Source organism: Harpia harpyja, chromosome 16 (assembly GCF_026419915.1).
Source record: "Harpia harpyja isolate bHarHar1 chromosome 16, bHarHar1 primary haplotype, whole genome shotgun sequence".
NCBI classification, from domain to species: domain Eukaryota; kingdom Metazoa; phylum Chordata; class Aves; order Accipitriformes; family Accipitridae; genus Harpia; species Harpia harpyja.
The window spans coordinates 20,634,465-20,656,588 of NC_068955.1; the positions used below are offsets into that span (position 1 = coordinate 20,634,465).

Below are 22,124 nucleotides of genomic sequence, written 5' to 3' on the forward strand. Positions count from 1 at the left end.
GGCCCCTGACTATCTTGGTAGCCCTCCAGTTTTCAGTACATAAAGATTCATTGTCCAAAGTAAAATGAAGCAGCCTTTGTATCTGTTGTAACAATACACACTGAAAGAGTTAAAAACAATGCAGATATTCATCACTTGTGTGGAAAATCTGTGCTCTGAAGGGCTGCCCAATTTTCGGTAATTATAACAACTTTTTTGATGTTAAAAGAATGTATGCCTAGGCCATACATTTCCTTGTAAGACCAAAAGAAACATGTTTTTCTTGTGAAGCTTAATCAAAACAGCATTTCTGTCGCACATTCCTGATGGCTGTATAGCTAAAGGAAATTAATTTTTTCTTTAACCAGCAACTGGGACTGAGGGGAGACCAGGAATGGTGCTACGAACAACTGCTTTGGGGCAGTTCACACAGGAGTCCTGAAAATCCCAGGCTGACCACACAAGGCCTGTGAGGTTAATCTTGCTATTGGATAGTTCTGTAAACACTATCTTGAGTTCAGGTCTTTACATTTTTACACCACTCAAGGCTTCAAGCCAAGGCCTTGATAAAAAGAATGATTCGTTTCTTGAAAAGCATGGCAAAAAGCTGACCAAACAGTCTGTTTCCAATACCACCCGATGAACTCCAAAGGAATCAAGACCTCTTGCATGCAGACTGATAGTTATGTTTGCACTGATGCATCAAACCCATTTACCCTCCGTTTAATCTCTCTTTACTGACAGCACTGAATGTTCTTCCACAGGGCATGTGTTGAACAATACATGGTCTGACCACAACTGCTCAACATCCCGCTGTGAGCCCATGTACTGCAACAGGTTCTTACCTACAATGTCTTCATAGGCATTTTCTTCTAAAGTGCTCTTGGATCCAAATTTATGCTGGCTCTCAGTCCCATTTTCAGTTGGGGAGGGAGGGTACAGGGATTGCAGACTTGACGCATCCTCAAACTCAAAGGATTTTCTGAAGTTTAAAACAATAAGTAATTAGTAACTAGAATGCAAAATGACTCAAAAGCTTAGCTGAGCATTGTTTGCTAAGAAATATATGTAAAATGACAAAAAAAAAATTACACATCATGCTTTAAGGACTAACATTCAGAGGACCTCAAGTCCTGTGCTCACAGCAGTCTTTAGTACAGCAATCCATGATACTTTTATGAGGCTGGAAGTATTGTTATCCCCATTATGCAGACAGGGAGAAAATACCAAGAAAGTATGTGCTATTTTTCAAAGGTTACAGAGTAAGTTAGCAGCAGAGTCCTCAGATTAGAAATTGCTCTGCTCTTGCCAGGGGCCCCAGAAATATGTGGTCATCTCTCCTCAAGAAAATGACGTTTCTCTGGAAAGCATTCCTCCACCGGTTGCTCTGGGAGACATAGCCCTTAGTTTGAAAACACTTACATGTCTTGAACCTCCAGATATGTTCCCACATAAAGGTCAGTGTACAAATGCCAAAGGCAGACTCGTGTGAAAGTCAGCCATTTCCCTTGCACACCCTGCGTCAAGCACTGGCAGCAAAGGACAAAGCATGGAGGAAGTTAAGGCTCCCTGGGATAGATGAGCAGCTCAGGCTGATGGCTGGGGGCCTGAAGGTTCAGGCTTTCTGGCAGAAAGGTGAGGGGCAAGTGGGTCAGATGAACCTATATAACTTGTCTCCTACCCAGGTACTCGAAGGAGAGGCAATTCACCGCCTCTCACGCACACCTGTCCCAGTGCTGCCGAGCAGCTCTGGGTGAAGAGGAGCCCAAGTCCTCCCCATTCTCCAGTTTGCCCAGCGCTTGTTGCCTGAGGTAACATCTACACTGAAGCTGGGAGGTGCATGGATTGCATTGCCAGCTGTATGAAGGCTAGCATTTGTTTGATTGATTGAGGGCTGAGGATGAAATGGTATGAAAATTGGGCTCAGAAGTGTAAATCCTGGGGTGTTGTAAGGCTTGCAGAGGCTGTGCTGATGCCGGTACTTCACTCATTGATACCCAAACTAGATTAACAGTAAATCACCCTGCCATCAACACCCTTTCCTCTTCTCCCCAGCTGGAGTGAAATATATGTTGACAGCATATCCGTATGGCAGTGGCAGAGTCTCATGAGACATACTTCAGCCTGTTAATTGGCTCAAGAGTATGCCTACAGGCAATACGGCGACTATCATACAGACACTGCATTTGACAAGAGCATTTCCTATTTGTCTGCTGGAGCAGACTAATGGGTCTGGGGCAGGCTTAGGAGCCCCCTCTCTCTCCTTTCTGTAATCTTAAGAAAAGTCGGGTCCTTGTTACACACATCGGGATAGTGGCAGAAACAAGATGTGCATTTCAGATCCAGACATCTGCTCCTCCATACCTACTGGCAGTTATAAAAGATGCTTAGGCACTGAAGACATACCTGTGTATGAAACGAGACTTTCTAAAGTAGTTAAATACCCAACTCCCATAGATTTCAAGGAAACGCTACAATGCAGTGACACTGCATAGGACGATGGGAATGGTTTTGTGGACTGGCACTCAGCTGTGGTCCATGTGTCCTGAGCCTATCCTGTGACACTCCTGTACTGTGCTGTGTCTGTGCCAGAGGATCTCCAACCACCAGGGAACATCCAGCTCATATCAATCTAAAGTGTAGAAGCTACCATAGGCACCAGGCCCTCTGAATACAGACTGGCTCTATGCTAGCAGGCAAATACGAGAGACTTTCTCCATTTTATTATAATGTTGAATTAGCCACCACAAAGAAAACCAGTGGTTTCAACCAAAATATTAGAAGAATAAATATTCACAGTCCATTCTCATGACATTCCAGTGAGTGCAAACCACACGTATGTTCAATCTGAAACACACAGCTACAAGCTGTAGAGTTAATGAATTATGTCTGTCCTCAAAAAGAGAAGAGTTGAGAGACTGAGATTTCAATTACTAATATTAAAAAACCGCTGTCATTCTTAGATGACTGGTATGGTCTCAAGGGCTTTGCAAAGGCTGGAATTCTCCTTACTGTAACTAAAGGAAGGACAGTAACAAAGACAATAAAGTTAAGATTTCATAAAGGATTTCCACCCAGCCTTGAAGTCAGCCAGCAAACCTGTGATTTTAGGAGGTTGATTTAAACTTACTTAGATCATCATTAATCAGAGGTAAGTCCAGAGAAATCATTAAATTACAGCAGGTTAAAACTGTTCCAGGCAAATGGAAACCTACCCTGTACAATGTCAAACTGATTTGCAAGAATCATCAGGTACACATGATAACACTCTAAATCCTACAACTCATAGTCTACTAATCACAAATAATTGATTATCACAATTGATAAATATTGCTTTTCTTTCGGGCTCATACCTACTAGCTCCACCCAGGACTGAGGCTCCATTGCTGAACTGTGCTGTTGTCTAACTCCTCTGTGACAGGAGACTGAACCCGCAGAACAGCAGGTGCAAGCATGAATTGTATCTCTTCTTGAAAGAAGTTTCAAAACTTTATCTCACAAACTCATTGTAACAAAATACTGCAGTTCTTAGAGGACTTGTATGGTCTCAAACTCAGTGTGAGTGTGTGCTCAGAGACTGACTTTGATCACTTAGCCACAGGTCACCCAGTGATTCTGTGCAAGAATTATCTCCTGTTATTCATTCCTCTCTGCCACCCACCCCACAGACCATTTTACCACTTGCCCCTTAATTTTCCAATAAAGGCTATCATTTATAGCAGAACATTTAAAAATTATTGTCTTCTGTACATTGGAAATGCTGTGCTGAACAAAATGAAGTCAGCTTTATTTCACAAATTCTTGTTAAAATCTAGATTTACTTCCTCTGAGATTATTCCCAGAACTCAAAGATAAGCACTGGTAATCACTGCTTTCCACATTTCACACACACACCCCCACCCCGCCGCCTCTCTCAGAGGAACAGTGCACATCAGCAGAGCTATTTGATCCATTTCAGAAGCAGGTGTCTCTTGAAAGTAAACAGCGGAATCTGAAGGCTCCTCTTCTCCTTTTCCTGCCTCAGTGTACTTCAGGTCAGGTTGTGCTGACATAAACTTTTAATTGATTGAGCCAACATCAAGCACCAGATACTGAAATGATAGTGTGCATTTGAGATGCTGTTTAGCAGTTACTTGAAAAGCTCATCACTAAATACCAAAAGTGTGTGTGTATCGTACATGTGCACAGATAGGTGAACTTGTTAAAAATGCCGTACTTTGAATGCTTATCAACAACTATGCCTACAATTTTCTAAGTGGTGAGCAGAATGAGTTTTACCATTTCCAAAAAGTCAAGGGGAATCATGTAGCTAAAACAAGGCAAACTCCAGACTGCTGGGGAAACGTAGCCATATACGCTGCTCATCATTAGCTCAGGAAGGATATAAAGGCCTTTCTGTGCTAAAACATAGTTTTCTCAGCATTAATACTCTACAGCCATTGGTAGTAACTTAGGAAAACATTTCTAAGCACCAAATTAAATAAAATCACCAACATTGCATAAAACTGACAGAACTGCTGTGGTAACAAGCTTTGGAAACACAAAGCCTCTGCAGGTATGTTTTGCAGTGAACAGGCAGACCGGACTATGACAGATCAGCTATGGTCCCGCTACAGGAGGATAACGAAATCATGCTCCATTAAAAATCTCAAGTAAGGGCATTTGTGCCAAAATGAATGAGATAACCTTTAGCACATGTGACCTAGAGCCTCTTCCAGGGATTGAGGAATGCAGGTTAGAGGATTCCAAAACTGTAGCCATGTAAAGGTATTGTACCAGTGCACCCCATCAGCACAGTCCAGCAGAAAAATACTTGTCTTGCACACAATTCCTAGCATTTCTCAGGTCAAAAGGATTGCATTAGAGGGAGAATTTAAAATATTGTTACTAAAAAAATACAGCACATTTATTTATTTGAAGATCAAGCACAAGACATTTCCCTGAATTTTACCTATTCTGGGATTTTCTATGAAAGCGCGACTCTTTCTTCTGCCTTCTGGTCACAGGAGGTGCAGGAGTGGATGGGAGAGGAGGAGGAGCAGCAGGTGTAGGAGATGGAGGTAGGCCATTGCTTGGTTTACTTTTGTGGGTTTTGTCTGCTTCATATTCAAAGGTGCGTTTGGGCTTGGGGACAGGATTCACCGCAGTGTTAGCTGGGCTTTCGAGGGGCAGTTTAGGGCCAGCCGAGTTTGCAGTAACCCCCTGTTTTGTCTTACTGCTTTTCTCAGCCTCAGTAGGTGTTTCTGGTTCACTCCCCAAAATAACACTCCCTCCTTTGCAATCACTTAGGTCTTCACCCAGTCCCTCCACAGTACTCAGCGTCACAGACTTTTTCCTCCCTTTGTCAACACTGTAACAGCTACTTGGTAACTGAGGGAGGCCTCTGCCAGGCTGCTCTTTCAGTGCCTGCTCTATCTTCTGTATTCTGTTGAGCACAGCAGAGGACTCTTTCCTCATGTGACCCTTGAGGAAAGTGGCAGAAGGAGGGTCGCTCCTGCCTGATCTCTTTTCGAACCGATGGCAGGAATCCCTGTCCAGCAGTTCCTCCTCCTCCGTTTCTGGGTAAGAGCACTCAGAAAATGTTCGGCTCATTCTTCTGAGCCCTTTGAAATCAAACGTCTTGTCACTGCAGGGAGAGGTCAGCACGCTGGGGCAGCTCTCACTGCCTGACCTCTCCCCAGCATCCCTCTTGTCCACACATGCACTCATCCTGGGGAACGGCTCCCGGCGACACTCCCATTCTGTGATCTTCTGCCTGATGTCCAGAGCCTGGGAGCGGACGCTTGCCCGGCTGAGGGACAGGTTCCGCAAATTGGTGGCAGTGCCCAAGGACAGAGTGCTCCGGGCAAGCGGATGGCTCCCTATTGCGTTCCCATCTTGAGACTCCTTTGGACTCTCCTTTTGGTCGTCAGCCTTGAACACGGACAGCCTTTTATCCAAAGCTCCCACACTGATGGCTTTGAGAGGGTGGCTCGGGGAGTCGGTGTCTGACGGGCTCGTGGAGGTGCTTCGCAGCGTAGACGTGCGGCTGCTCCAGTCCTTGAGGCGCAGCCTGGAGTTGGAGACTTTGGTGAGCCGAGTAGAGCGGCAAGAGTCCTCACTATCGCTGAGGGGGTAGGCTGGGCTTCTTCGCGGGGACAAAAGAGGCGGTGGAGAGACTGACTGACACCTAGAAGCAGAAAGAAATAAAAAATCAAGCCTTGGGGAAACTAGACTTATTTGCCAAATTTCTTCTGGCTGCCGGTAAAGCAGAGGATGTCTGCACACTGCAAAACTACCCCAAAGCATCACTAAGACACCAAATACCATTCAGCCACAGAGTCAGGGGGTGGGGCGGTGGCAGCAATTAACTGATGTCAGTGATGAGCTGATGAGCAGGGCGTTCAGCACGTCCAAAGCCAGTTTTCTCACCTCTGTTTGACCCCCAGCTTTTCCAAGTTTCCCGAGTTTAAAGACAGCTGAGATTCTCATAGCAAACCACTGCCTTCAATGCACCTACCACCTCCACCAGAATAGTTCCCTGGCCTCCCAGATTAAGGAGTTCCTCTGCAGGAAAAGGGAACTGCCAGAGAGAAGATGCCCACTGCAACAAAAATGGGAAAGACTGACCAACAAGGAGCACAGTTTACTCACTGGTTGCAAACTAGTTTAAAAAGATGCCAGTTTTTAATTCATAACATCTGAAGCAAAGTAGCGCCGTGGTCAGACGCTGCAGTATTTTAGCCAGAGCATTTCAAATCCCCAATGTATAGAGTAAATTAAATAAAACAGCAAAAGGAAGACCTGTTTTATCTTTGGTCTGATGTTGTGGCCAACAGATTAAATTCTCCTTATCAAACAGAAGTAATTTCTTATCAAAAGAATATTACAGACTGAAAAAACACATTAATGTCTCAGTATTACCCTGGAAAAAAAACCCAGAACAAATTTTTGCCATGGTTTGCAACATCAGCTATTGTTACTGGGGTTTTGTACATTGTTGCAAAGACTTCTAAGAACAAAAAGACAAAAGGAAATTAAACAACACATTAATCAGGTGGCTTATCACCTATGAGACAGCAATAACAAAATTAAGCCAAAAACCATGTCATAAAAGGGGGTTTACTGCACTGCCACAATACATACATACAAACCGTAGCAGAAATAATCATGACTCCTTTAACGTTTTGCCCTAGCAACCTTTCTGTTCCAAACAGTATGGAAAGAAGAGGAAAGACCCAAAAGTAATGCCTTGCACATGCAGTTAAGTTTCTGTGTTGTGAAGATTGTGGACAACAAGTTGTTTTTTTATAAACTGTCCTGTACACACAAAATCCAAACAAAAGAACTATTTGACCAAAAGAAATCATGGGAGCAGATGTCTCTGCTACAGCAAGGGGAGAAAAGATTCAGAAGAACCCTGCTGCTATACAGTTTTCTCCCCAACAGCCAGCCAATACCTACAGGCACAGGTGTCAAGTTCTGTGTATTAATCAAAAAATCCAGAGCACTGGGGCAATTTCTGAAAAATTTACTTTGACACAGGAGATATTTTCTTCTCCTTCAAACACATCCCCAAATCAAATTATTAGATTTCATCCCGGTTTCCTACAGTGGATACTTTGCAAGAAAAACTCAGAAGTATCACAAAAGAGAAAAGTTCCGGTCAGAAAAGGACAATGATCAAATTATCACAAAAAGGAATTTATCTCTTTTTCAGAGTCCTGTGATAATGAAGCCTTTTTAGCACAGAAGTTGCACTGCTTGGTGACTTCTGTTTCTTCATTGTTTTGAAAAATAAATGTGCCCATAGGAAAAGAGAGACCTCATGCCAAAGATAATGGCAAATACTGCAACAACTGCTTAAAGCTTCCTCAGTTCAGGACAGAAAGGATGCATGTCAGAATACACTCTTTTCATCCTAGGAGTTACATTTCCTGCTATTCTATACAGCTCCAGACAGGTGTCTTAAGAGATCTCAGATCAAAAGCAGGTGACAGATGGTGAGTGGGTTTGGCTGGTTGTTGCAGGATAGAGTTTGTAGTGAATTACCTAGAATTACCTGGGCCTACATAGCTTTACAGTGCCTGAAGATGCAACCTAAATCAGCCTCCTCAGACTTGGTGAGGTGCCCTGATTCTTCATTATTTCTGTCTGTCTCACCTCAATCTCTTCAGTTTAATACCACAAGGTCAAAATTTTATATCATTCTTAAGACTTTTTTAGCTTAGACTTGAGACCGTGTTCTCCTAATTCCTGTATGTCATGCAGGCCTGCTCCAGAGCTGCACTGACATTTATCTCAATGAAACAGGTATCACCCGGTGGAAGTGTATTTTACATATAAAGACTACAGCTTCCACTGCAGCCTTTGAAGTTGCATGTTGGCTAAATCCACTGTCAGGATTCACCTAGGGGATAGGGACAGACCCTGCAAGGAGGCCATGCAGAATGCTTTACATGTTAAATCTTACTTATTAGATGCTAAATGATAATCTGTTTTGACAACAGCAAGAATAAAATACAAAATGACTGGGGTAAAGTCAGTAATGGGACAGCAGAGGTGAAGGACATGCTGACAATCATCTCTCTGCCTTTGATTCGCTATACAGAAAATACCGTAGACGTAGTCCCTCGTCTCCTTACATGCTAAGATACATCTTTTCAGTTGCTTCCACTGCCAGGAAAAGGTTTGTTGACTCATCAGGAGAGGAGGAAAAGGGGAAAAGCATGGTTTGCATAACCTGCAGAAGTTGCAAAACATTTCTTCATAGAGATATGAGCCATTCTTTAAAATCCCGGGTCCTCGGTAAGGTAACTGCACTCAAGGCTTGATCTTGAAACCCCTGAATTCAGTTACAAAACTCCCACTCACTTCCACTGTGCAAGACTGGGGCTGCAAAGCAACAGGCCCTTTGGAGGTGTATGCTGTTAAGTACTTGGTGTACCACCATTAAGAAAAATATTCTGTTTTACATTGCATTGTACTGTCAATTCAAGTAATCCAGAGAGAAACTATAGGACTAATTCAACAAGAAAGAGAAACAAAGCTTTGTCCATGTGGCTTCAGGCATATGTTCTCTAAAGGACAGCAACAAATGACAGAATGAAAAAAAAAAAAAAAAAGGGCCAAAAGCTGATCAGTGGATAATAAAATGGTCCCTCCCCAAGAAACCTACTTCCATTAGAAGAATATTTCTTGAAGGCGCAATAGTTCCACAGACTTTAAAACCAGTATTATTGGACAGATACGAATAATTAATTAACTTGCAATCTTCCATACAAAGATTGTAAAGCAAAATGTTTTTATTGATGTTTTCTACATACACAATGATACATGTAGCACCTTACAAAGCATATCATTACATACACTTTCAAAATATTATGCATAAACAGCATAAATAAAGATTATGGAATCAAGTTTAGGTTTCTTAACAAGTTCACTTGAAGAGCACCTTCTTTCTGGGCAATGACATTTCTTTGCAAATATCAGCATTTCACAAAACATTGGAATAAGTTGCTCCGATTCCCTATCTGATAAGGGTATTCTTCCAACATGCAGCCTTAGATGCACAGCTCTCAAACCACTGGCAAGTCAGCAGTGAATTGCAGTCTCAAAGGCAAATCACCTGCCAAGCAGCCCACAATGTCTTGTAAACAGGTCACAGACCCTGAAACTACCTTCCTGGTGGGACTCATTGCTGCACAGTGAGGGGAGCAGACAGAATCTGAGAAGTGGTTTCCAGCCCTCCAGACCATGCTTAGCTTTGCTGCTGTGATTTGTTCCCTGAGAAATCAGCAGAATTACCCGCAGTAGGAGAAAACTGATAATACCAGTCACACTCTGTAGGATTTTTAACTCGAGATACAATTGATCTTTAACTTCTGATTCAGTCTCTTCTCTCCAGTTTCTCTTTTTCTCACCCAAACATAGAAAAAACTTTTAATTTACAAAAACTGGAATTCTCCAGGCCTGCGCTCAAATAAAGATATGATTTCCATGGACCAATGTATGTATTCATATTGTTTTCTCTAGTAAAGGCTACTATCACCATGCATCTCCTTTCACCAGTTTCAATGAACACCTGTGGATGACAGTGGAGCTGTATCTCATCTGCACCAAGAAGAGAACAGAATCACTTGCCACATCATTGCTTTGAGACAATTTGCACCCTACTCATCACAAAGCAAAAGATGAAAAAACTGAATTCCTGCCCTCTTTGTGAGGCCTCTAGCAAGGCTGACTTGTACTAAAAATCTATGGTGGTGGAGAAGGGCTGGTTCTTGGTGCCATAAATGCCTGAGCCCTCACCCAGTATCTGACCCAAAAGTCAGAAAGTCTCTGATTTTGGACAAGACACAAATCTTCTCCTACCTGCAAAACATGGGTGCTACCACTTGGCTGTGTGTAGAAGAGGAAGAATTTTATTCCTGGAGACCACTCTGGAGAAGGGCAATACAAAATCAGTACAAGCTCCTGCCTGCTTCCATTGCCAAACATCATCTCCAGAAAAGAGGAGAAATGAGTGCAGGCATCTCCTACAACTTCATGAGATAGCTTTCAACAACAGGAGGCAGCCAGAATGGTGGCCAAAGAGATGGCTTTATACATCTTTTGGAAATCAAAGTACGGTGAGTAAGAAGAATGTGCCTTTATTGGGGAGTTTGCATCCATGATCCACATGCTTTTTATAAACACTAATAACAATATTAAATTGCATTTCAGACCAGGGACTAAAGGTGACTGGAGGGTGGCTAAGTGACTTGCCTTGAAAGAGTTACAGGACTCCTAACTCCCACTGCCCTGCTCTGACCTCTGAGCTAAGCAGCTCAGACTCCACAGAGCTGTTTTAGCTCTCCTGAAGTGTCAGGAGTGACTCCACAGATCATCCTGTGCTGAGGAAAGACAAGTTGGCAGAAGCTGCTCAGCAATCTTTCAGTTTTGCAAATCCTGTCTGCCCTGCTTAAACCAACACTTACAGAATAATAAGACAGTTTTTGGCTCTCTGATCCAGGGAATTTCCCATTTCAACATGCTCATGCTCAGAAGCTCATTTACTGAAAAAAGAGCAAGAAATGTTTTGACAAAAAGGTACTGGGTCTTTCCAGGCTCCTGTTGATGAGATCCCATCATTTCACAGTAACACTGATGTTTGGTGAGCTCACACGAAGTCACACAGCGCTGTTTTTATTCCTCAGGACTTTCTGTCCACTTCTGCTACGAAAATATTGCTTTCTTAGCATTTTATTCAGGTTTTCTGCTTACCCCTGATTTTTCTCAGGGCATTGTGCCATTTCATCAGGACAACCTACCCTGTTTCAGAATAACAATAACATCATCAGAATCGGCTGTGACGATAAGCATGTTAGTTTGTATATTGAGCAGATTTGGCCTGCCACACAAGACTGGAGACTTCTTGTTGCTCTAGCCAATATTTAAAGAGATCTGAAAAAAAAACAAACAGAAATTTCTCCTTGCAAGAGCAGCAAAACTCATTTTTAATACAGACACTAAAGCTGCCCTGAGTTCAGGTAATTGAGGATGTAACTCCAAAATTCTCCAGAAATTTGTAAGAGAGAATGCTAGGAAATGCTCATCTACCAACTTCCAAATTATTTCATACAACACTACAAATTAATAATATTTTATGATTAATGATTGTCTTCATTTCTTTAAATAAAGAACCTCTCTCAAGCAAAAGATTGCACAAAAATGATCATCTGAAGCACTAATTCAGATATCCATTGCTAACACTTCATTGGAAAGAATGGTAAAGACCACACCTTTGTGGCATCTTGTTAGTCTTTTTGGCTACTGAGGAAACAAAATGGATGTGTTCAGACTTCAGGATGAAAAAGTGAAATTATCTTTATAACTGAATGTTGAAAAACCCCTAAATCCTGGGGATTTTATTGTGTGCCCAGATGAGCTTATCTAGGTCCAGATCTTCAACCAGTATAAGCCTCCAAATAGTTGAAAAGCAAGCGAAATAAGCAACTCGGAGAACAGGATATAACTTACTGGATTCTCAGATTTTCAAAACGGTATTTTCTCCCATGCAAGTGTAACTTCTCACCACATAAAAAAGCTGTACTTGCATTTTTGTATTCAGACTAAAAATGGATCATATTATGGGTTCAGACCTGACTTCTACCCATAATTCAGGATGCAGAAACAAAAATGAGGATGCACATTCTTTTAACTGAGCAAGAGGCAAGATGATGTCCACCCAAAAGCAGAGCCTTGTACGGTCAGACTGTAACAGTGTGAGTGGTTCAGCGGCACAGAAAGTTCACTTGAGTAAGGTGCAGCTCCTACTTCATGCCAGCCACCATGAGTGTGAACATTGGAATCCATCCTTCCCAGAGCAAGGCAAAGTGAGAAGGAAGCACACCCTGCTCACGTGTCAACTGGAACCAAGCGCACCATGCATGTTTTGATGCACTACTACTGAGAACAGATGTAATGGCTTTCTATGGTATTCGTTTCCATTGAACTTCCACTTGATTTGACATAGTAGGCAGAGGAGAGAAAATGTGTAGAGACCAACAGAAGCTCAAATTAGAACCAGTGTTTCTATGTCATTACTTCTGTGACCTGGACAAAACAAGCACTTTTGAAAAGGCTCAGTACTGACAGCTCCTTGTAACTAGTACAGTTTCACTCCACCTTAAGGGCATTGCTGCCAGGAAATCACCCAGCAAACAAACAGAGAAGCACTCTTCTGCCTCTGTCTGACACATGCCTGTGAAAGCTCCTGGTACGAATCGATACTTTTGCACAAATAAAAACTGAGCACACTACTGCAATACAGTAATCTTCCAGTCATGCCTCTTCAGGTGCAAAAAAGCAGAGTAATTTGAAGAAGGCCAAAAAACCTTAATGATTTTGATTGAAGCAATGTTGAGGGACTCTTCCCAAAAAATTCCCTCTTCCTCTCTCTATACAAGAACTAGGAATAATTTCCTCTACGCTTTCCTTCAAAGAGCTATGAGAAGTCCACTTTTAGCTATCAAACACTACCAGTTAGTGGTTTGGTTGCATTTTGAGATGAGTTATGAAACAAACCATTGGACAGAGAAGCAAAGATTCAGCATAATTTGCTTGTGACACTGCCATTTCCTTTCATTTCCTCACCCCTAGCTACGTCCTTACCAGTGGGGACAGAAAGGCACGAACAGTGATCGCTGCAAAGCACTCAGCAAGGCATTACTGTGAGGCAGTAACAGGGAATGCTCAGAGGACAAATGCAGGTAGTCAGACTGGTCTAACTGGGTTGCTAGGTGGTTAGCATAAGGGTCAAACATAGAAGCATCACCAAAATACAAGGTCTGAAATGGCTTTGTTGCTTAGCTGAGATGGCCCAAGAGGATCCCATGTATTGATGATACTTTGAGTTTTGACATTTTCTTTTCAAATATAAATGAGCATCTAGGCTTGGATAACTGCCTTGTATACTACATCGAAGAAGATTAATTGATTCTTTCATTGTATTACTTGTACCAGGAGCAGAAAAGGACTTTAATTAAAATCAATGTTATTGTCACTCGTTAACTAGGGATTATGGGAACATTAAGACTAGACAAAAGGGACCTCCTGCACTACTGAATTTAAATCCAATTTTGTTTGGCAGTAAACCTTTCTATTACGATATATTCTGCACTCTGGCATAGCATACAGTATTGTAATTTTCTACACAACTCAAGTAGATAACTACAGAAGATATTTAATTATCTTATATCTAAATAAGAGCTTATGGCGAGTAAAGGAGGTGAACTTTTTGCACTCAGTGCTGGGCACACAGTAGTAAGGTGGTTTTTTAGCTGATTCAACTCAGTAGTGAAGCAAGTAGAACAACTTGTCATGTCTTGCCTCTCGCTTGGAAAGGAAAGTGAGGTAAGTGGCAACAGAACAACCCCTCTTCCACCAGACCCTTTATGATTTTTGAGCTCTCACCAGGAGTATGGCTCAAAATCCCTGAAAATTTGCATTCCAGATAACCTCCTCCCTTTATTGTTGACTTTGGGATTGTGACAAAAACAAGACAGAAAATACTTTCCAAACTGAAAAGTGAATTTGCATTATAGGACTGTTTGAAATAGGCTCACTCTTGTGAACATGTGCTAGTGATGGAAAAGTCCCAACATTTAGAGAGAATGAGGCAATAAAATCAAAGTGGATGAATATCACGAAATGTTTAAAGATAGAACAAAAATGGAAACACCAATTCTTTTCTATTTTCTGTTTGTACTTTTGAACTTTTTTTCCCCAAGGAATTTTGATACTTTCCCTTTAAATAAATATTGAGACCATATCAGAACTAGTTACAAAATGATAGGCCACTAGGACTGTGAAACAAAAAAAGATTTCAAGAAGTACTGAGTTAATAACAACTGCGGGACATGTTCCCGAGAGCGCTGTGGTGAATTCCTGCATATAAAACCCCTCCAGAGCTCTGGGTCTTTACAGTCCGCTCATGAAGAGAAGTACACAGAAATGCAGCTGACTGCAGCTGAACTGTGTCTTTACAGCTTAGAAGCAAAATGTCTGATTTATACCAGTGAAATTCAGGAGTCATTCTGCTAAAGTAAATTAAGCAAAGGGGCAACTATGCTCTGTGACTGTACAAAAAAAGGGGCAAATAAATCAGAGCTGATGAGTCAGATCCTAAATACTTGAATTAGACTGGATCTGTAAAGAGAGCAAGAAAATCTGACAATGGCAAATGACTGTAAAATAAAATGTGATCAATCAACGTGCACTAGGTACATGCCTTTGCCAAGAAATTTCTAAGGGTGAAGAAGATAACAGGAAATTGTGAAATTATCTAGACTGAGAGGGCTAGATTCCCTGCTGCTCTAGATTCATGGCAGTCTTTTCCTCTGTTACAAAGCAAGTGCAGGATGGTTTTTAAACAACACCACGTTTAAGCCTTTTTCACCCCCTCTGCCCAAATACAAATGACTATGCAAAGCACAGAAGATTGACTAGCCTGTGCTGTACCTTCTGTCACAGTGATCAGAAGCTGACTGCACACGGAAAAAAATCAAAAGCAAGAACTGAAATATCAGAGAGAGTCATTCTCTCTTTTCCACTGAAGTACAGTGCACTGGTTTCATAGGACCATCTCTTATTTTCTCCTCAAAAAAATCATATGATTCAAAGTTGACAAATGGAAGCCTCCCTCACAGTTACTCTTTTCCCATAACATGTTCTGAATAATAATTTATGCAATAGATATTTCCACTGTTACTTATTTTTATTATGTTCTGGAAGCAGTTCAGCATGTTTAAGTCTCACCTGCTTTCTTAAGATCTTGGGCGTTTGTTGGAAAGAGGGTGGCAACACAGCAAATGATAGCAATTTCTTAAATCAGGCAGAATGCATAAGCTCTTATTTGTCTATTTAAGAACTGCTAGTCCTTGAAACTTGTTCTTTACCAGCATGTCTAAACATGACTGTTCAAAATCCCGGCGCACATGGAAGCTCTCAGCTTTGCTTTTTCAAAGCACAGGTGATTTTTCAACATGCTTGTTTATCTGCCCTGGAATCTCAAAGCAATAACTTCTGTGCAACTAATTCTGCTACAGCTTTGCAAGTTTTCTACACTTACATGCACACAATTTGGGAAGGGTTAAAAATTATTTCTATAAATTGTGATGCTTTGTTTTTAACATATCTGAGGCCATTCTGGGTTTGGCAACCTCCAAGTCTGGAATTCTGGTTTGGAAAAGCTGTTGTAAAATAGGTTCATCCCTTTTGTGCTCTGAAATGTCAGAAAACCTTATGAGGTCACTGTATACTTTACTGAAATACTCTATACCCAAAGGGAAAAGAACTGAACTGGAAGCCAAAAGTCATGATTCCTGGCTGCACACTGATCCAGAATACAGCCAAGCCAAAATCTATTCTTTGCTTCTCCTACAAGTATCCACATTTTCCTTCCAGACCCACCAGCTTAGCTCTGGTCCCCAATGTGTTGCCAATGTCCAGTGAGGTCTTTCTGTAGAGATTTGCTTTTTCCAGTTTTCTGGGTTTGTAAAGTAGTTTATGTAAACACAGTGAGAAAGCATCCTAGAAGAGCAGGTCATAAAGCTGAAAGCCGTTATCCATCTGTCTGCTATGAAGCAGGCATTCTTAATTTCTGTCATCATTTCAACTACTATTAACACAATCCAGCAAGTTTGAGGCCTGAGACATCTGGAGAAAATACAGTGTGTCACAACAGGATAACACCAAAGTGATTGAGAAGATCTGAAAACGTCTGTGCTGCTTCTGGAGTTACCGCACTGCATAGGAAATAAAATCAAATAAACATTAAACTAAACTAAAAAAAAAAAAAAATTAAAATCCCAGCAGAATAGAAGCTTCTGCATTATCTCTGTGAATCAACAACCACCTCAACATCAGCCCTGTCTGAATACAGCCTATCCAACCCAACCCTGTCTTACTGCTATGCATTTGAAGCTCATGTATTGTGAAAGTAGTTCACAAGTAATACAGACTATCTGAGGCAGGGGAAAAGAAGGAGTAATTCTGATTTTAAACTCTGTGTAAAGAGTGCTGAGGCCTCTGCGGGGTCTCATCTCTGACCAGTAACTGGGTGCCATCCTGTCATCAAGTCAACTGCAGCAACTCAGTTCAACTTTCTGCAAACTTCTCCCCTGCAAGAAAAAAGCTGAAACAATAGCATACAATCAGCACGCTCTGAGTTACATGACACTAAGAAAGTTTATTTTTCCTCTGAAGGGCACTTTTTGTACATGTTTCTATAATATGGATGAAGCAGTCTGACAACTTTTTTTTTGTTACTGTATTACTCTTATAATAATAAGACCAGAGAAATATGCCCTTGTTCTTCATATTTAGCTTCATTTCATAAGTTTTATCCTCTGTCTTTTGTTCCTTAGAAGAGTGGATTCCCACCTGCCTAGATCTTCAAAGATGTCTGTGCCTAAAACTTGGACTATTTTTCCAACATGATAAAGGGTATTACCTTCCTCTGTGAACTTCCCAGTCACTTAGTTATGCAATTGCACCCTGACAGTTGTCTGTCTCTCACCCATATGTTGACATTCATTGCAACCCTTGAAGATGGGCAAAACAGTATTCCTAACAAAAGTTAAACTTTTTTTTTTTAGAATAAGTCCAACATTCATAACAGGCTTTGTAGAGGGGAGCACTAGTACTCTCTCTTATAACACATGACTTTTATGTGAACAACTGCAAGAACAAAATTAGATGCAGGATTTTTTTCAGCACCTGAAAAAGCAGAAAAGAGAAGAACCAGTTGATAAGTGAAACATGGCTCATGGAGCCCAAGCAAGGGAGAGGGAAGGAAACACATGGATACTTGCTGCTTTGTCACATACCAGAAATACATGCTTTGTATGTTCAGAAGAAACAGCTAGTACAGACTTGCAGCACAGTTTTGGTATCAGGACAGATGGAGGGTACAAACAGCATTTCAGAAAGTGCCACTGCCTGCCATGACTTATACTGACCTGTAAGTTGTGAGCTGACATCCCTCATATCATCACATACAACCCATCCAAACCTATACAACAGACCGCAGCTGCACTGCCTGACATTCACCAATACACTCTATGTTTTATGGACACTATGGTGAGAGGACCAAAGGAACATAACTACGGCTGAAATAACATAAAATACACATTAAGAGTCTACCCTGTACGTGTTAATTGAGTATATGACGTGTCTCATCTTTGGAGGCTGCACCCTGCCTCTGAAGCAGGAAAGTTTTGAAGGTTTACAACCCTGGCCTCTCTTATCATTGTAATTTTCTTTAGTGGCTCTGACCTTACAGAATTCAAAATAAATTCCAGCTATGACAGACAAACGTGATCCTTGGTATACATTACAGTATGCATAGATTTGTATAGTTTAAGAAGAAATTGAATACTTTGCTTGAATTTAAGAGGGAATTTGCTTTCAGTTTCACTGATGGCCCTTTTTCATTCACTTTCTTTAAATATCTGTGAATCAGGGTTTGATTTTCTTATGGCTTATGTCAGCCCAAATCAAGAGTTACTACAGAGAAGTTGCTAAAGATACAAACTGATGCAAAACCTGTTGTTATAGGAAGATTTAAAGCATTGACCTGGTGCAAATGCACACTTATGAAAAACAAAGTTTCAGTCTAAATAACATTTGCACTGAAAATTATATTAGGTTACTATATCTGACTGGTTACTGTATGCTTCATTCTACTTTGTTTAGCTAAACAAGCCAGGAAAATGAGGAAATGTGTTGGGCATACCCACAACTGTGTCATATGAAAGACTTTGCCAGGCAAGAGTTGTTGGGTTTTTTTTTTTAGTTGAACACAGCTTTGAAAAAATCTTTGATCTATTTATTCCCCAATCTGTTGGCAGACACGCATAAACTGAAAAAAAAAAAAAGGGAAAAAAAAGAAAAGGGAAAAAAAAAGCCAAGCTATGACTTGCAATGCTTGTTGCTATTATACTTATTTACCTAAGAGTCCAGACAAGGCCAAATTTAACTTGACCAAAGGCTACATCTGGCCCTAATTCAGTTTCACTGAATATTAACAAAAGAGCCATCAGCCAGTGCTCAAGCACTGCACACACCAATATTCAAAAACATGGTCTAAAGGAAACTTTCCAAAAGATTCAGACATTGGCTTCTCTCTGCTTTTTACTGACCATAACTGTCAACAGGAGCAGAGTTAGGTCAGGCAAAGACACTCCCCATCACTTTCTTCACTGTGATCAAGGGTAACATAAACGTGTACATTACTCAACCAGATGAAATGGGCCTCCCAGACCACATTTCATCACCACACCTACAAGAGCTGTGGGATCTCAAGCCTAAATTTGGAATCAGGATAATATCTGGGGGATTTATATATCCTTTATAAACATTTCATTCTCACAAGTCCTTGGCTTCTTATAAAACTGTGGAATTAGTTTTACACTTTTCTGTTGGCCTATTAGGTTTTATAAGGAGCTGGACAATACATTTTTACTTTTCATATCTTATGAGAGAATTTGCATGTATTATAAACCTGAGGATGAAAACATTTTACTACACTGACATGCTACAGGAATGCTGCACAGTAATGAGGAACTGCAAGTTTTACTTAATTTAGGGCAACTAAACTTTAACTTAGAGCAACTGAAAGCAAGTAGATACTTCTTCTATCACCCATCCTTTCCTTTCAGGATAGAGCTAAAAATAAAACCTCGTGTCCCTACAGGAAGATACATAGATAGCATGAGGCAAAGCATCAAGAAAATAAAAATGTTATGGAGTAAATGAGGCAATACCAACATCTGTGTATAAGGCAGCAAGAAAAAGCAACTAGCAACGTTTATAAGCTCATCAGCTGTGAAAATATTTGCTCTCTAAAGACTACAAAAGCTAACAACAAACGCCTTGCACTCACCTGTGGGGTCTCAACTAATGAATATTTAAAGCAACATATTGAAGTCCAGATTCTGACTCTAAGTTACATCACTCAAAGCCTCGCAGAGTTTGGCCTGCAGTACTGATTTTTTTTCTTGAAAAGCACAAACCCATAAGACTTCTGCTATTTATTCAGTGCAAAAAAAACCCTCAAGCTGTCTCATACCCAGAAAGTAAGTTTCTGGAAAACATATTAAAAAAAAAAAAAAAAAAAAGAAACCAGGCATCAAAACCAACACAACACACAAAAGTGTGCCAGCAGCACTGCATTTAAGGCCGGGTTTCCATCTCAGCAATTGGCCAGCATTTGGAAAAGCAGTCATTGTAAGCCATATTCAGCCTAGGTATAAGTAAGTATTGCCTCTCTCTAATGGACTAACACTTCCTGTACGATAAAACTAAATTTAGCTTAGTATGTCCAAAGTATGCACCCTAAGTATGCCAGAAAAAAGGGTGTCATTCCTCATACACACTGTCATCCAGGGGCATATCGGGGGGGGGGGGGGGGGGGGGTGGGGGGTGGAGAGAGCAGTGGCAGAATGCCTGGGTATGAATACTGTTGCATAACTTAAAAATCACCTTTAAGAATTAAAGAGGAAAAAAGGGAATCTCACCAGACTAGACAAGGAACATGCATTTAGCCATGCAGAGAAATTAGTTTCTGTCTGAGAGCAAGAGAGGTAGGGGGAGGAGGGGAAGAGAGGGTCTGTAAAAATGAGTTTCAGTCCCACAAAGTCCCTTGTCCTATACCAGAGCTGCAAACTCTGGAAATTAAAGCTATTCCTACCACTACCTTCAGTAAGCAGAAGGCTGGTGTCAAGTTCCTGCCTATGAGTAGAAAGCCCATCTACTGCAAAACTGGTTATAGGAAAGGACATTAAAGAGTTCAGTACTATGACACTTCATGCTCTTCACTTCTGTTTCATCTAGTTTCCTCCTTTCATGCCTCTGACAAGCACACAACTATCCATCACTACAATCGCTCCAGCCTACGAATCCCAGACTTACTCAGAAACTCTTCCCTCCTGGAAAGATGCAGAATGGAGACAGAGGAATTCTGCTCTCGATCCCTCATGCCCTGCTGCAGCCTCCGCACTTCCCGAATGCTGCCTGCTTCACTTGTCAAGCAATAAATGACACACGGTCCAAGTGTGTTTGTCAAACCTCTGTCCCTTTGTATGCTTAAAGGGAGGAAACTGGCATTAATGTTTAACAAAACTAACAGTAGCAAAGCCTTTGTCTGCAATCTGACATGCTGGCTTTGAAAAGACAGGTGTGCGAGAAATCTGGCAAGGCAGAAGTTTTCTCCTGGTTGCCCATTGCTTGGAAAAAATCTTGTTTTGTTCGGGTTTTTATTTTAAAGTTGCAGGGAGCAACAGTTTACAATCCATTCCTGAACCTCTGAACTGAGGCAATCCAGCTGCCTGTTGCTAAAGAAATCATAGAAGCTGTATCAGGTACTGAACCACACTCACACAGACACAGTGAACAAGCCTGCCAGACTCAATATGTATCTTGAAGCCCACATGGGTGACAGTACTGTTTGAAAGGAAAGGGAGAGGTTAAAAATCCACATTAAAATGCTTTCAGGTCTCTGCCAACAGTTTCAAACAGACACAGGCTATCTGCCATCTACCCTGTCTGCCTATGTTGACATAAAGTGGTTTTCCAAATCAGCAGCAAATCAAGGGGATAGAGGTTTCATGTGAGAGCAGTCTGATTACTGGCATTTGTTCAACTGTCTGCACTGACAAGTCCTCTTATGGCCTCAGCTGCCGCGCAGCCATATAGCTGCTTCCCTGGCTAAGTGTCCTGCTGCACAGAAAAAAAGGTGAGTCAGCTGGAGTTACCTACACTGTGATAACAGGAGGATTAACCAACACTACCCATACCTGAACATCATCAATACCACCCCATGCCAATCCACAGACAACCCCTGTACAAGCAGTCCACCTACCTGCCAGCAGTAGCTGAAAAAAGACCTGAGGTTTTGCTAGCAGAATTTGAAACACAAAGTATTTCTATGCTACTGCCACTGCAATGAATTCTGTTTTCACAGTTCAAATAGTCACATTGTTACTTGGAAAAAGATTACTTCTGAGAAATTCTGATGCAAAATGGGCTTGTCCTATGAATCCAAAATGCAAAATACCAATTCTATTAGCTGCTGTTAATTGTTTGTCATAAAGGTGTACTTGCTGTACAGTATTGTGGACGGCCTATGCTGAAGAAGTTACCTTCCTCTGCAATCCTAACATTTTCTTTCTATAGCTAAGGAGAGAAGAAAACAAATTAATCCTTTTGATTTACTCCAGGATTTTCCCACAGCTCCCTTATAATAAAATATTAACACACGTATGCATTAAAGCTCATTGTTAATATGGCAATCATAAAATATTTCCTTTTTTTCCCCCCTCTACTTAACTCTTTTCTATATTGCTTTAACAGAGTGCTTCAAGAGCAACATTTGTGCACCCTGGACAAAATTCCCATATCTAGATAATAATAAACTTGCAAGATATTTAGGCTCCCCAAAAAAGCAGTCAGGTTGTCACAGGAACTGACATTCCCATTGACTGTAATAGAATTTTACGAATTGGCTCAATAAATAAACAATTATTTTTTTTTAAAGAGTGATACTTGACTATTAGGAACATCATATCTTTTACAATTGTTATATTTATTTGTGCTTTCAACACTGAAGTTCATCCTACGAG

General features: G+C 41.1%; 1 protein-coding gene across 5 annotated transcripts in view; it reads right to left on the bottom strand.

Annotated features, from left to right (window-relative positions):
* Window positions 1-22,124, bottom strand: part of DENND2B (DENN domain containing 2B) — a 182,294-nt gene that overhangs the window by 67,223 nt on the left and 92,947 nt on the right. For 3 of the 5 annotated variants that reach the window (XM_052810928.1, XM_052810927.1, XM_052810929.1), the window contains 2 exons: window positions 4,931-6,148; window positions 825-961 (listed from right to left, as the gene is read on the bottom strand). In XM_052810928.1, coding sequence (XP_052666888.1) covers window positions 825-961; window positions 4,931-6,148 — 1,355 coding nt within the window. Of the gene's footprint in view, window positions 1-824; window positions 962-4,930; window positions 6,149-20,415; window positions 20,506-22,124 lie in introns of those variants that run through there. The other 2 variants (XM_052810930.1, XM_052810931.1) reach the window with 2 other exon arrangements.